The following is a 15929-nucleotide window of genomic DNA, read 5'->3' on the forward strand; positions in this document are numbered from 1 at the left end:
TTACTTTATTACTGTGATCAATGTTTTAAAAGCAGATTACAATGTAATCTGCTTTTAAATTTCCCTCCAGGCCACACCTCCCCAGCGTACCGACGTTTCATGAATCACATTGATCAAGCCGGGGTACCGCTTTTGTAATATAAAATTCACCCAGAGCCACACTCAGGAATACCGCTGAGGCGGTTAACATTTAAATATTTAAGAATACAGTTTTGCTGCATGCAATGCAATTAGACTTCTAACCAGCTGGCCTTGGTGGTCCTTCCATGAAAGCCATCTTTCTCCATTCCGGCTGTAGTCCACACGGTAAGATCTGGCAAACTCTTTACCAGTGGCTCGAGCATGACGTCCTTGAGTACCAATCAGTGTAATGAAATACAGTTTGTGTAAATGAATTTGCAAAAACTGGACATCCTCTGGCTGAAGCAAACCTGCAGGGCACCAAGCCCCATCGCCTTCCTCCCTCTGGAGCCTGTAGAATAGAAACAGAATATACAAAAAACTGTGTTGCATATGAGTTTTGTATTGTGTGCTTACCAGTGGATATTATTGACACAGTACAAATGGAAATAATGCTAAGCTGAATGTTATCTGATCATTTATTAGAGACCAGTGACACCAATGGCAATGCAGTTTATCTATTCACTAGTGAACAGGGACATTACTGAGAATACAGAATATAATGTATAGACTACAGAATCGAGAATGCAGCTTATCAATTCAGAAGAAAATGGTGACATCACTAAGAATTTAGCCATTTATTCATTAGAGACTAATAAATCTACAAATGCAAACTTTTATTGCACTGGAGGATAGGAGCCACATTGGAAATGCAGCTTATCCATCCATAAAGCCAATTTATTCTCCACAGTCCAGTGAAATAACAGAGGTTGCAACCAATGCATTCACTATAAACTGTTGACATAGAGAATACATGCTATTCATTCACTTGATTTAGGAAACTGAGAATACAGCCCTTTCATTCATGAGGGACTGGTCAAATCACTGAAAATGTGGCCTAGCCAATTAATTCAGACAGGTGACATCACTGAGAATGCATCCCATTCAATCACCAGTAATAGCACTGTAAATGAAAATCATCATAAAATTATAACTAAATACCCTGTATATTCCTAAAGTCCCAGTATTGCTGGGCTCTTTTACAAAGGAAGAGACGTGTATGCAATATGAATAGCACAAACACAGCAAACACAATGTTGTTTGCTTAGCACTGTAGACACGGTCCAGATGTAATACAAAATCTGCCCATTTTTCTCAGGAGTAACATCCAGAAACTACAGGAAAACCTTTCACATTTACTGCTAGCACCCATTTATATCATTTCTCCTTAAAGACATCCTAATCTTTTTCAAGGATGAAGTTAGTTATGTTGTGTAAACGTCAAGCAGATCAGTATGCATGAATGCAGTCAACATTAGTTAAAGAATGAATTAAATCTGTGGTACTTAGTTTTGTATACACATTTTTCGTAATCACCTGCAGCTTTCGTGGGTTCCTCTTGCTGATCCCTCCATCCCCACATTTTCCAGATACTATACCATATACCATTCTCATGATACAGGTTGACATACAAAAATACGGCAACCTCCGGACCTGAGGAGTGTCAGATTTTTGAAAATTCTGGATTTTTTTTACTTACCTCCACATACAGGCCAGCCTTCCTCTTGCAGCACCATTGGCACAGTTCCAGAGAGCAGTCAGCAGGGACGTCTCAATGTGTATTTAGTTTAGCAAGCAAGACCTAAGGGCTGTTTCTGCAGAACAGAATGATGGCCAAACAGTGTACTGCAGTCTCTGTATTGTAAACGCGATCCGAAATTCATGAAACTGAAGGATCCGGAATATTGATGGCCGGATTTTTGATTGTCAACCTGTTCAATAAACCAATCATTTGCTACCTGTATAAGTTGCTGCATAGCCTGACACTGCCTTTGCTGTAGACCCTAAAGCAGTTACTATGGCTTTACTCCTAATTGTACACAAAAACTAATTGAAGTTTAATCCAACATAAACAAGACTGGAGCAATAGACCTCGCCAACAAAAAATATTGGGGACCCCTCCCTTATTTCAGTGCACTTATAATTGCACTATAGCAGCATATTATATCAGACACAAAAACTGAAATGGAGACATCACACTGAGTCTCCAAGATAAACATGTTAAACATTATTGCTTTATTAATCTTGAAAAAATATATATCTTATTCTAAATTTCAAAAATACTGACAAGGGAGAACTTGCTATATCCACCCACTTCCCAAAAATTTTAAACTGAAGTAGTAATTTCTTCTTTGCACATTACCTGTTAGTTGTAGTTCATTCTCAGTTACAAGTCCTCCACTAGATGAACACAAACATTCATGTATCTATAGATCAGGCATGTCCAAAGTCCGGCCTGGGGACCAATTGCGGCCCGTGTTCAGATTTCCACCGGCCCGCAGCCTCTGTCATAAAATCAATATTATGCGGCCTGCCAGCACTGTTGTACCACAGTAAAAAACACACGTGTACAAAAAAGCTATTTTATATTTCCGCCTTGTAATTATCGGCCTGCTACTTAGCCGGCATAATCAACAGGATGGGAGTCCTCATGTGTGCACAGGGAATCCCCTACGTCATTATAGTGGGCCTGTGCTGTGCAGGATCCGCACGGACCCTGCCCACTCTGATTCCAAGAACGTGCTCTGCATAAAGCTCGCACTGACACCAGACTCTGTGCACAGGGAATCCCTCACGTCACCCTGGTGGGCATGTGCTGTGCGGAAAAAGGCACAGACCACGCCTACACTAACCATGGTTAGTTGATGGCCCCCACACATTTTCACCTTACCAAATCTGGCCCTCTTTGCAAAAAGTTTGAACACCCCTGCTAAAGGATCAATTCAAAATCAAATAAGCATCTAGCACATCTGACATGCACTCATATAGTCCTAAAAGATAGGAGGGCAAGAATGCTAGTATCAATTTAGTAAAATGGAAAAAAACAATAAGGACAGCCTTTCTTAGTGTAGGTAATTCAAAAGTGCAGTATGTAAGATAACAGGCATGTGGAGCCAAGTTATGCTTTCCGTAACTATCTTTTCTGGCTGCCCTGTATCTTGCCCTAGATGGAAGGAGAGGAAAAATCTTACCATTACATGTTGGCAAAGGGAAGAAGCTGATTGTGTCTGACATTTTTTCAACATCATGTGTACCTTACACATAGTTCTATGTACAGCAGAACACATACCTTGCAAACTGTGGTCCTGTTGACTCATACCATTGACTAGAAGCGGTGATATCCTCATCATGTATCGTCCTGTCATACATTCCTAGCGCATAGCGGCATATAGCTGCAGACACATGAAAATAAGAGGTATAGTTGGTAAATGTTGTTTTATACATATGTATAAATAACATCTGTGTTGGGCTTACACCAAATAGCTAAATGATTGCATACCCTTTTTTCAATTTCATTATGTTTATTAAGATTTTTGTAGAGATGTACATACCAAAATGAACATCAATATTAAAACAGAGTAACAGCAGGTACAGGTTAAAATGCAGTTATTGAGAAAAAATAGATATACAATCAACCCAGAAACTACCATCACGGGCAAGAAAAGACAGCAGACTAGAGGCCACATGGCATAGTTGTGGAAGATCTTTGTCGCACAGACAAGTGTATGAAATATATTAGAGGTTATTGTGTCCTAGGATAATGTATGCATTAGCTATCCAGATGGTATGCAACTAAAATAAATTAAAATCAAACCTACGGGTCTTTAATAATATAATTGTAATCCCTGTATGGGTCTCAAAAGAGAATATTTAGAAGACAATATAAGGGTGTTAAAGAAGGAAGCAGATAGGGGTGGTGTACGGGTTATAAAAACGTAGGGTGGGTGTAGGAGGAATGTTAATGTGGAGAAGAGCAGAAGGTAACCACAGTCCCATGTAGAACCCCAATGGTTCAGATGGGTAATAGCATGGTAAGTATTTGCCGATCAATTGATAATACCCTGTTTTTCACATATACCACTGATCATATTTTGAAACATGTATCAAGCAACAAAGCTCAGTCTTCAAACATGAATGTGAACATTCCTTCGTTCAAAACAACTCTATGCAGATAGTGTCCTGGCCAAGATTTGTTCCAGGGACCTATCGCTGCAAAGGCGAAAGTGCTAACCACTGAGCCACTGTACTACCATTACAATATAAAATTATAACACTGATAATGTAAAATCTTTTAATAAAAACCCAAAAAGTTCCTGAATACTTACCCACATGATTTTAGCTCTAGCCAGCATTCAATTTCTATAGTAATCACTTGATCACTGCTCAATTTTGATTCAAATTAATATTTAATGAGAGTATAATATGATGGTGAGGAGCAGTTGAAAGTTTATACTGAGTAGGGTACACCCATTTCATGAATTCCCTCTCTCCTTCCCATGTAAACAACCATATTGGAAATGGTAATTTAGATGGTGTAGGCATATTGAAAGAGGCCTTATTACCAAATTCGTTCTTGTATTGGAAAAATGACAGATGCAAGAATATTGTGCATAAACACAATGCAGACATGTGTATTACAGCCACCCTCTAGGTGTGCCCTTCCTCTTCCTCCCACTCACCTGTCTTCTGTCCACCAGCACATCCTCAGCTTTTCTCTTCACCTTCTACAGGTAATTCAGCATTCTATTGACCCAACTAATACCTTTCTATCTTTTTGCCTCAAGGTATATATTATACATACTTCTTTGTCACTTTTTTGCTTGCAAATGACAATCAGGAATTGAGTCTTTGGGCTTGTTTTCTTTACTTCAGTGCTGTAGTTATGTTTTCAAAGTCAACACTTGGCTTCTCTTTCAGATTCCTCCCTAGAGTTGGGTGTCTATTATTTATATGTAACCTCCTTGACATTTTGGGATTTGGTTTAAATACAGGGATGATAGTTATACACCTGCCATCTGCAGTATTTTCATTAAAACCTATCACCTATCATTTTATCTTATAAAGCTCTCACATAATATAACTTCCGATGTGGAGTGTCCAGTCAGCAGGGTCAGCAGAAGAAGACGGAGATACATTCTGCAAGGGCCGGATGTGTACAGACTCGGCCTGCTTTCCAGTTCTCTTGTACACTGATCTCGCCAGGCAACTACATTTCTGCAACAAGAAAATAAAAATATCAATTAGCTCTAATTAAACTGATTTAAGATTCCTCCCAACTTTCTGAGACTGTAAAAAGAGGCAACTTTTAGCTGAATGGTTGTAAACAAAGAAAACACTCCAAACACATACCCAGGGAGAGAGTAAAGAAGCCATATATAAGGGTGTGTTTACTTAAACCCACTAGTTCTTATGCCATCATTTCTTTCCCATAAATAATTTGGAAGCAGGATGAAAGGTTTACTGCAACAGAATGCTTTAAAAAGACAGCTGGAAGGACAGATCAACTGCATTTAAACAAAAACACATTTATCTTTTTTATTATATAGTAATATACCTCTATTGTAGACCAGTAAAGGGTGACAATTAAAACATATATCGACTTCCGGTTCCGGCGCCTCGCGTGCAGGCGGCATGTAGACCCGGCTCCTGCTCACCTCCGGGATCCCACGATACAAAACCGGCATACAGCATACTTACCCGCCTGCGGCTCTCATTTGGCTCACCGGTGCCTGGATGGACCGGTTTCTGGAACGCTCCCTCCTATCTAACAGCCAGGAATCTATGGGGAAAAAGGACAAGATCAAGGCCACGCCTTCCAAGATGGCCACCGCATCCTCCCGAGCATCCAGCACTGCTGCTCCCTCTCAGGTACACAGCGATGATTTCTCTGTCATATCTAGCCCTGCACAAATTGCAGATGCAGTGGCTGCATTACTTAAACCCACATTACAAGAGGCTATTGACGCTGCAGTGCATAAAGGTATCCAATCCCTGAGGAAAGATATAAGGGAACAGTCCCAAAGATTGGATAGTGCTGAACAGCGAATTACGCTGATAGAGGATGATGCTACATCCACCAGAATACTTGTTTCTAAGTTGGAAGCAAAGGCGCAGGCACTACAAGATAAAATAGAAGACCTAGAAAACAGGTCAAGACGCAACAACCTACGAATCGTGGGTCTCCCAGAATCTGTTAAACCCTCACAGCTCCTTGATATATGTTCTAATGTACTACCGAAATTATTGGGTCTTCAATCCTCCTGCAAAGTGGAACGTGTGCATAGACTGGGTCCGGTCCGTAAAGAACGGTCTAACCCAAGACCAGTTCTTGTAGCCTATTCCTATTATACCGACAGGAATCGTTTACTCCATGCTTTCCGTAGTCAACGCAGTCTTCAGCTTGAGGGGGGCTCCCTGCTTCTATTCGCTGACTACTCTGCTGAAGTGTCACGCAAAAGGCGTAGTTTTCAACAAGCTTGTTCTACACTATATCATCACAAAATACGCTTCACCTTGGCCTACCCAGCAATCCTTCATTTGTCTGATGCTAAAAGGCGAAAATATTCGTTCACCTCTGCTGAGGAAGCTGAAAATCTGATACAAGCGTTATCAGACCTACCTTCTACACCTTCTGAGAATGAGAGTGCTTCACCACCACGCTCGACTGAGCGCTCCTTAATCCCAGTATACTCACCACAACCATCTAGGCAACCTGGACCATCGTCCACTAAATGGATTCGAGATATTCACCGCGCCGAGATGCAGCCTAAGGCGAGATGATCTGCCTGGAGCTTTGCTCTACTTCAAAGTGCCTTATTTTTTTAGTTTCTTTTGAAACTATACCTTTCATATGCCCACTATGCGAGGTGTGAGCCTGCCTTCATGGTGATTGTGATGCTATTGTTGATATCACTGACTTGGTTGATCTGTAACAGCCCCGCGAGGAAAAATAGAAAGTCATCTCTTTATTTTGTCTGTTCTCCCCCCTGTGTTTGTCTGTTGTCCCCTCTATGTTTGGTAGGTATTGTTTCTGGGTACACTCATATTTTCTATCCATACAGCCATTGCAGATTTTGTGTATGTTGCACCTTACTTGCTTCTTATGAACCAGGTCTACTGTTGATAATATTGTAATTCCTCATCTGTACGTTTGCCATCTCATTATGTTTTTACACGACATGTATGCCTCATGTGTTGATGCTACACTGTGATTGTCATACTTCTTCTGTGAATAATCCTTCTCCTAATTTATTATGCGTATAATCTTATGGAACGTTAAGGGGTTGCGTTCCCCTAATAAACGCATGTCTGTGCTTCGTCATTTGAAAAAACTACGAACAGATATCGCATTACTACAAGAGACACATCTGGGTGACAGGGATTTTCACAGAATGAAAAAATTATGGGTTGGGGAAGTTTATGGCTCCCCCTCTGTGGACAGGAAAGCTGGGGTAATGGTTTTGATCCATAGGTCTCTTCAGGGCCAAGTTAAAACAGTGCAGAGTGATTCTGTTGGACGTATTTTGAAAATACTATTTCAACTTTCTGACCATGACTTATCTATTTATAATATATATGCCCCAAATTCGCCAACATCTTCCTTTTTTCAGGAAGTGTCTGCCTTGATGTGATTTCAATTCGGTTATGTTGTACTTTCAACTCGGTTATGTTGTACTCTGAGGATAGAAGCTCTAGTGTGGATAGGAGTGGGGCTAGGTCCACGCCCCATTCGGTGTTGTCGGATTTTGCCCATGCAATGTCCCTGAATGATATCTGGCGACAATACCATCCTTTAGAGAGACAATATACCTTTGTTTCACAAGCTCATGTGGCCCAGGCCCGCTTGGACTATCTGTTTTGCACAGATACCATCCTGAGTAAAGTTGAATCATCAGAGATACACACCATGGAGATCTCGGACCACTCTCCTATATCGATTTTATTACGAGACCAATACCCCAAAGGAGATTATATACCTTGGCGCTTTCCCTCTTATTTGATAAAGGACCCTGAGTTCCAAGGAACTTTGACATCTGCATGGCTTAAATATGTCCAAAACAATGCAGCTCATAGAAATGCTCCGATATTATTTTGGGAGGCAGGAAAGGCCTACCTTAGAGGACAGATTATTTCTTTTTTGTCCAAAAAGAAAAAGATGACTCTATCCAATTTTTTATCAGCCCAACAGGAGCTCCGAAATGCGCAACAGGCGCTATCGGACAATCCTACCCCGAGTGCTAAACAGGCCTGGCATGACGCTAAACGTAAATTTGACTCTTGGCTCTATCAATACGAGCAGCTGAAATGCAAGTATAGATCCTTAGAATTTCATAAATTTGGCAATAAATCCGGAAGGATGTTGGCTAACCTGGTACGAACGGGCTATAAACCAACACATATCCCCAAATTGCGCTCGTGCACAGGCGATATGGTAACCTCCCCTAAGGAGGTGAACCAGTGCCTGGCCCAATATTTTCAAAATCTTTATTCTTCTCCTGAAAGTGATATCCAGGCTGGAGCCACATTTTTAAGGAATGTAGAACTAATGCACTTACAGCAAGATAATTTGGATACCTTGAATGCCCCCATTACTAAAGAACAGATCTCGATGACAATTAAATCTTTAAAGAATGGGAAAGCCCCAGGTCCAGACGGCTTCACGACTGAATTTTACAAATTCCTGGGTGATAGGGTAGTGGATGATCTTCATGCCATGTATACTACTCTTTGGGACAAAGGTATATATTTTCAGTCTGGTCAGGAAGCATATATTAGGCTCTTGCTGAAAAAAGATAAGAATCCTTGTGACCCGGAGTCATACCGCCCCATTTCTTTGATTAATATCGACGCTAAAATATTGTCCAAGATTTTAGCTGACAGACTAGCTAAATGAATGCCTTCCCTCATATCTATCTCACAAGTAGGTTTTGTACAAGGTAGAGCAGCAGTCTCTAATATTCGAAAAGTACTAGTAGCCCCAGAGGTTGCAAAGAGACATCCTGAATCAGATTCAGCCATCATTGCGATTGATGCACAAAAAGCTTTTGACACTGTGCAAATCCCCTGGCTTTTTCAGGTACTTAAACATATTGGCATCAAAGGCCCCTTTCTTAAACTACTGGAGGCCATGTATACATCTCTGAGGGCTAATATACATACACACGGCTTCCTGTCCAGTCCCATTACCCTATACAGAGGGACCAGACAGGGGTGTCCATTGTCCCCTCTCCTATTTAATCTTCCTTTAGAAGCGCTGGTCAGATACTTAGACAACACCCCATTACTACATGGCATTCCGGTACAAGATACTCAGCTGCGCACTGCTTTTTTTGCAGATGATATCTTAAATTTCACTTCTGACCCTAAAAACGATTGTAATGCCATTAGATCGGTGTTTCACACTTACGAAAGTTTCTCAGGGTTAAAAATAAACTTTGATAAAAGCGAGATATTGTCTCTGGCCAGATCTAACAAGACTGTTGACAAATGGAGGTCACATGTACCATTTAAACTGGCGCCACACTCTATATTGTATCTTGGCATTCGTATTGGCTGGTTGCCATCTTCCTTGTATACCTTGAATTACCCTCCATTGATTACCAAAATACAAAGGGAATTGAAAATGTGGGAAAACCTACCTCTATCGTTCCTGGGTCGTTGTCACCTGATAAAGATGATGTCTTTTTCAAAACTGCTCTATCCTTTGCAGACATTACCCATACTACTAACGCATACAGATGTCAATACTCTAAATAGAGCTTTCACGAAATTTCTATGGGCGAGTAAACACCCGAGAATTTCACTGGCGAAACTTTACTTGCCCAAGACCGAAGGGGGTGTAGGCTTCCCAAATGTAAGATTATACAATCTAGCCTGTTTAGCCAGACATGTTGTAGACTGGCTCAGGGGGACATCCCATTATTCCAATGTACCACTGGAAAGCGCTATGTCTCACCCTTGGGACTTGTGTGCCCTATTACACTGCCAGGTCTCTAGATTTTCAATCCCCCTGCGACATAATATAGTGCTTAGGGATACAGTGATTGCCTGGAAGGTAATTAGACAACGGCTTAAACTTCCAATTCGCCTATCCCAATATTTACCCATATGTGGCAATCCTTTATTTCCACAAGCTCGTGAGCAAGCAGCATTTAAATTATGGAAGTGCAAGGGTCTGAAGTATTTTAGGGATCTTTTTAGACTAGAAGACCAGACCAAATTATCTATATCGGATTTGGCGGCCAAGTACGATATCCCTAGTTGGGCACTTCATCCAATATATTACAATCAGGCTATGTCTTATTTTAAATCCTTGATATCACAATATGATGGCCTACTCTGTCCTAACAGTTTTGATAAACTTCTATCGCTCTCTCCCCCCAACATCTCTAACAACTATGCATACCTTCTACCTTCCTTTACTAATCCTCTGTCAATTTCTAATGTAAAACTGTGGCAGAAAGATTTCTCAGATCCTGATATAGTTGACTCTGCCATACAAGGTTATCTGACGGTTAGGAAAAGTATTATCAATGAGGTGTGGCGGGAGTCTCAGCTTATGATATTGCACAGAACCTATAAAGTATTCAGACCTTCCTCATCTGACCTTCAATCTAGGACTTGGCATTTTCAATGTCCTAAGTGTAATGCTATTAAAGCATCCTTTACTCACCGTCTATGGTTTTGCCCACTTATCACAAATTACTGGAAACAAATCGTTTTGTTAGTATCTAATGTTGCTGGCCATACTGTCCCCAATAAACCCTCTCTGCTCTTGTTTGGTTCTTGGGAAGGCGTGTGCATTGATAATGTCCCACGTCCTATGCAGAAATGGACTAATGTTTGCCTCCTAGCAGCCAGACGAGCGATTATGCGAAGCTGGATCCAACCTCTTCCACCTACCTTGGATCAAGTCATTGTTTCCCTCAAAGGACTGTTTTTCAGAGAAATGCTGGATGCGCAACTCCAAGGTGATGACTGTATAACCCGCTTCTGGCAGCAGTGGTACCAGTTTTTACTCTATGCCTTTACTGACTTAGAGCGCACATCGATTCTTTTACCATTCCAATACTCTACATGGTACTTAACAAATATATCACCCTAATAGCCTTGTTGTTCTGCTACAAACTTTAATGACTGGTGCTATACTGGTTCTATCTTACGTTTATATTCACCAACAGGTTATGAGTGTTCCCCTCTCCTCCCCCCGTTTTGTTGTTCTCCTTTATATCCCATTGTCTGGTTTTTGTTATCGGTTTGATTATATTGTATTCTGTAAAAATAAAAACTAATAAAAACAGTTAAAAAAAAAAAAAAAAAACATATATCAAGTCTTCAAACTTATGTTGTAAATTGTTTTGGTTCCACTAACATGCATGAGGCAATCCTTCCTTCTTTCATCATACAAACATTTTGCAGCCACTAGGTGGCAATAAAGACTTACAGGGAGTTTTGCTGCTTTTTTAGGCCATTAGGCTTAGTCTACACGGACTGTTTCCCCAGCGTTTAACCTGAGGCTTTTAAAGCCCATGTTTGAAGTCCCCATGCATTCCAATGGGCTAATCTACACCAGGACGTTTCCTTCAGGCACGTTTTTGGGCGTTATCTTAAACAGTGCTTGCAACGTTTAAAAAATTAAAACGCTGGTTAAACGCGAGAAAACGCGGGAAAACGCATGAAAACGCTTGACAACGCTTCAATTGAACCCAATAGAGGCTTTTTCAAGCGTTTTTAAGCTTTTATGAAAGTTTCAATTGAAAACAATGGGGGCTTTTATAAACGTTTTTAGCAGGACTTTCAAATCTGGAAGCCCCCATTAATAAGTAGACCCCCAGATCTACAATTGTGAATTGTACCCTCCCTTGTTTTCACTGGTCTTTCTAGATGTTTACAGACCTAAAATTCCTGGAAGATTCTCTCTGAGTGACCCTAATTGAAAACATGTGGTGTTATCTGTACAAAAAGGACCTTCCTCCTCTGCATATCTCCTGAAGACCAGTCCTGGCAATATGAAGGTATGTGAACAGTGAATGGCAGGGCTGTGACCAGGGTGCCAATCACAGCATGAAATATTATCATGGAAATAAAAATACTGTATCAATGCAGCGTTGGAACCATGTGTAGTCTTTTTATCTGATATGATAGCTAGCATAAATTGCTTTTTTTAGGTCTAAACAAGCATTAGGTACTAAAACGGATTAAAGGATTTATAGAAGGTGGCTCATAATGATCCCTCAAAAGCAAATCTTTCAGTTTGGCTATTTGCAGATGGAGGGTAGTGGTGACTGGTGATACTTAAAGTGTGGGGGCACCCAATACAAACTTAAACCATATGCTATAATTCTGCAAAAAAGTATGAAATATACACAAAGTAAAAAAGTGGGTTGGTCCAGGGGTTCTATGGGGAAATGTTTATGTGAAACATGTAAAAATCACGTTTTCTACCAAATTACACAGAAGGTGAAGACAACCTAATGATCAGATTTTAATTCTGTCTTAGGATTTGTTTTAAACTTGAGTTGATAAAAGGGTTTCATGAATTTGGCACATTTTACACTAGACCTTGAGATGCTTTATGGACCAATGGTATAAATTTGGACGGCACCGTGGCTCAAAGGTTAGCACTCTGGCCTTTGCAGTGCTAGGTCCAGGGAAAGAATCTCGGCCAGAACACTATCTGTATAGAGTTTGCAGGTGTTTGTGTGGGTTTCCTCCAGGTACTCCCGTTTGCTCCTACATTCCAAAAAACATTCAGTTAAGTTAATTGGCTTTCCCTCAAAAAAAAAAAAAAAAAAAAACTTCCATAAAGACAACCTAGTGATATAACTATGGACTTTGTAAAGTGCTGCATAATATGTTGGTGGCATATAAATACTGGATAATAATAATAATAATATTAAATTTCACTGGAAGTGATTTTCTGTGATACATTTTCTAATGTGGACATCTGTTATGGTGATAGGACAGAAAGTATAGCAAAATCTCCTAGATGGCACAAAGACAAAAAGGTATGGATTTGCATATGTCACAGAACACACAATGCAAAGCCACAGAAGAAATACAATAACTTTTCTCTGTTTACTATTTTAGGTCCTTTAATGGCCATGGTAAGAAAATGGTAAGAAAATAGCAAGAAAAAAAAAGACTACTTGCTGTTAAAGGCCTAAGGGCCACATAATAAATATGAAATAGTTGCAGGGATCCTGTACATCACTAAACAATGCAAATATCTGCCACTGTGAGAGCCAACAAGTGTCCAGGGTATGCTTTGGCACATAGTTACATAGTAGGTTAGGTTGAAAAAAAACATAAGTCCATCAATTTCAACCACTAGGGAAATAAACTTATCCCAGATATAAAACCTTATAAGACATAGTTGGTCCAGAGGAAGGCGAGAAAAAAAAAACCTGGTACAATTTGCTTCAACAGGGGGAAAAAGTCCTTCCTGATTCCATGAGCCAATCAGATGTTCCCTGGATCAACAGTCTCTGTTCTTTTTATTTTAAAGCCTTAATACCCAGTTATATTCTGTGGTTCTAAAAAAACATCCAGCTTTTACTTAAAGCAAACTATATTAGTTGATGAAACCACTTCCTAAAGGGAGCCGATTCCCATACCTTACAGTGAAGAATCCTTTCCTTATCCGGAGCCTAAACTTCAAGCATGCCCTCTTGTTCTTTGTAATGATCTCAAAGTGAATAATGGGGAAAAGAGTTCTCTATATGGACCGTTTATATATTTATACAGGGTGATCATATCCCCCCTTAAGCTGCATACACACTTCCAATTTTTGTCGTTGGAAAGGATCTTTCACGATCCTTTCCAACGACAAGGGAGTGCACAATGCATGAACGGTGCTGTACATACAGCACCGTTCATGCTCTATGGAGAGGGGAGGGGGAGAGCGACGGAGCGGCACCCTGCTGCGCGCTCTCCCCTTCCCTTTCATTAGGATCGGCTGTCGTCCATCGTCCGTGGATCCGGCAGGTCGGTCGTCCGGAGGATGGACGACACCGACTGTACACACGGCAGATTTTCGCCCGATAATTGGCCGATGCCGATTATCGGGCGATAAAAATCTGACGTGTGTACGTACCTTTAAACGTCTCTTCTCAAGGCAGAATGGATTCAGTTCAGCTAATCTCTCCTTATAGCTGAGCTCCTCCATTCCTTTTATTAATTTAGTTACCCTTCTCTGCACTGTTGTCAATTCAACAATGCCCTCTTTTTGAACTGGTGCCCAAAACTGGACTGCATACTCCAAATGTGGTCTGACCAGTGCTTTGTACAGGGGCAAGATTATGTCTCCATCTCTGCAGTCTATTCCTCTTTTAATACAAGACAGTACTTCGCTAGTTTTAGATATTGTAGCTTGGCATTGCTTGTTGTTATTAAGTCTATGATCTACCAGAACCCCCAGAGCATTCAGAGTATGAATCATTAATTACAACCCCCTGGATGCGATCTTTAAGCCAGTTCTCTATCCATTTACAGATTGACTTTTCTAAACCTATTGACCCTAACTTGCATATTAACCGTCTGTAGGGTACAGTGTAAAATGCTTTAGCAAAGTCCAAGTACACTATATCAACTGTTATGTGGTTCTTTATCAAACTATCCAAGACCTTTCCAACCATGAAAGTTAAACTAACGGATCTGTAGTTACCTGGTAATGACTTTGCTCCGTTTTTGAAGATGGGAACCACAGAGCTCAGCTCTTTGAGGACACGTGGATGTAATCCATCAGGTCCTTGTGCTTTGTCAACCCTAATTTTTCCCAGCTGTTTCTCATCAATCATCAGTTCTGAGCATTGCATAAGGTAGTGACATTGCTATTATGAATTTGGACTTGAGCTCTGCCATTTTCCTTTGTGTACACGGAGCTAAAAAAAAGTGTTTAGTAAATCTGCCTTGTCTTTATCCCCATATAGGTTTCAAATGATGAAGGTGATCCTTCATTTTTATATTTTTGGAATGCCCTTTTCTTGTTCCTTATGTATTTTTAACATCAGCTGTAAGCCACATAGGTTTTAATTTTAGCCTCTTAAACTTATTACCCATTGGAATATATTTTTCAGTTTGCTTTTGTAGAACAGATTTGAAACATTTCCATTTCTGTTCTGTGTTCTTTGAGGACAATATTGTTTCCCAGTCCAAGTCACGGAGAGCCGCCCTTAATAATGGAAAATTTGCTCTCTTAAATTTAATTGTTTTTATCTTTCCTATTTTTGCTTCTTGTTTACTTGCTTACATTAAATGAAATCGTATTATGGTTACTGCTACCCAAATTCTCTTTAATTTGTTATAAGCTCTGCATTGTTAGAAAGAATTAGGTCCAGCAGAGTATCATTTCTAGTTGGGGCTTCCAAAAATGTACCATAAAATTATCTTGTATTAAATTCACAAATTTCCTCTCTTTTGCTATTCCTGTAGTGCTATTATTCCAGTCAATGTCAGGGTAGTTGAAATCTCCCATGATTAAAACACTTCCACTTTTTGCTGCTTTTTCTATCTGTGCTAGTAGTTGATTTTCTATTTCTTCCTTAGCACTGGGGGGCCTATAGCAGACTCCAATAATTATTTGTGTGTTATTCAACCCCACATTCAACTCCACCCATAATGCCTCAACCTCATCCCTTATTCCATCCCCAATTTCTTCTTTCACATTCACTTTTAGATCACATCTCACATACAGACAGACCCCACCACCATTTTGTTCGACTGTCTTCACGAAAGAGAGTATACCCAGGAATATTGACAGCCCAGTCATACGAAGAACAAAGCCAGGATTTAGCAATGCCAACTAAGTTAAAATCCTCCTCACTCAATAATGCTTCCAACTATCCTATTTTGTTTGCTAGACCTCTAGCATTGGTGAACAGGCTCTTTAACCCCCCTAGCGTTCTAATTCTGTCATTTTTTGATGCAAAAAGTGATCCTATTTTTTTTGCGTAGAAATTTTTGTTTAT

The 15929-nt window shown here is 40.2% G+C and overlaps 1 protein-coding gene across 5 annotated transcripts in view; it reads right to left on the reverse strand.

Annotated features, from left to right (window-relative positions):
- The window catches only part of LOC140343593 (discoidin domain-containing receptor 2-like), a 128753-nt gene that overhangs the window by 21201 nt on the left and 91623 nt on the right, over positions 1-15929 (reverse strand). For 2 of the 5 annotated variants that reach the window (XM_072430306.1, XM_072430308.1), the window contains exons 2-4: positions 5033-5175; positions 3251-3353; positions 244-472 (exon numbers count right to left, since the gene is read on the reverse strand). In XM_072430306.1, the coding sequence (XP_072286407.1) occupies positions 244-472; positions 3251-3353; positions 5033-5096 (396 nt within the window). In that variant the 5' untranslated portion in view covers positions 5097-5175. Of the gene's footprint in view, positions 1-243; positions 2466-3250; positions 3354-5032; positions 11024-15929 lie in introns of those variants that run through there. The other 3 variants (XM_072430310.1, XM_072430307.1, XM_072430309.1) reach the window with 3 other exon arrangements.

This window comes from Pyxicephalus adspersus, chromosome Z (assembly GCF_032062135.1).
Source record: "Pyxicephalus adspersus chromosome Z, UCB_Pads_2.0, whole genome shotgun sequence".
NCBI classification, from domain to species: Eukaryota; Metazoa; Chordata; class Amphibia; order Anura; family Pyxicephalidae; genus Pyxicephalus; species Pyxicephalus adspersus.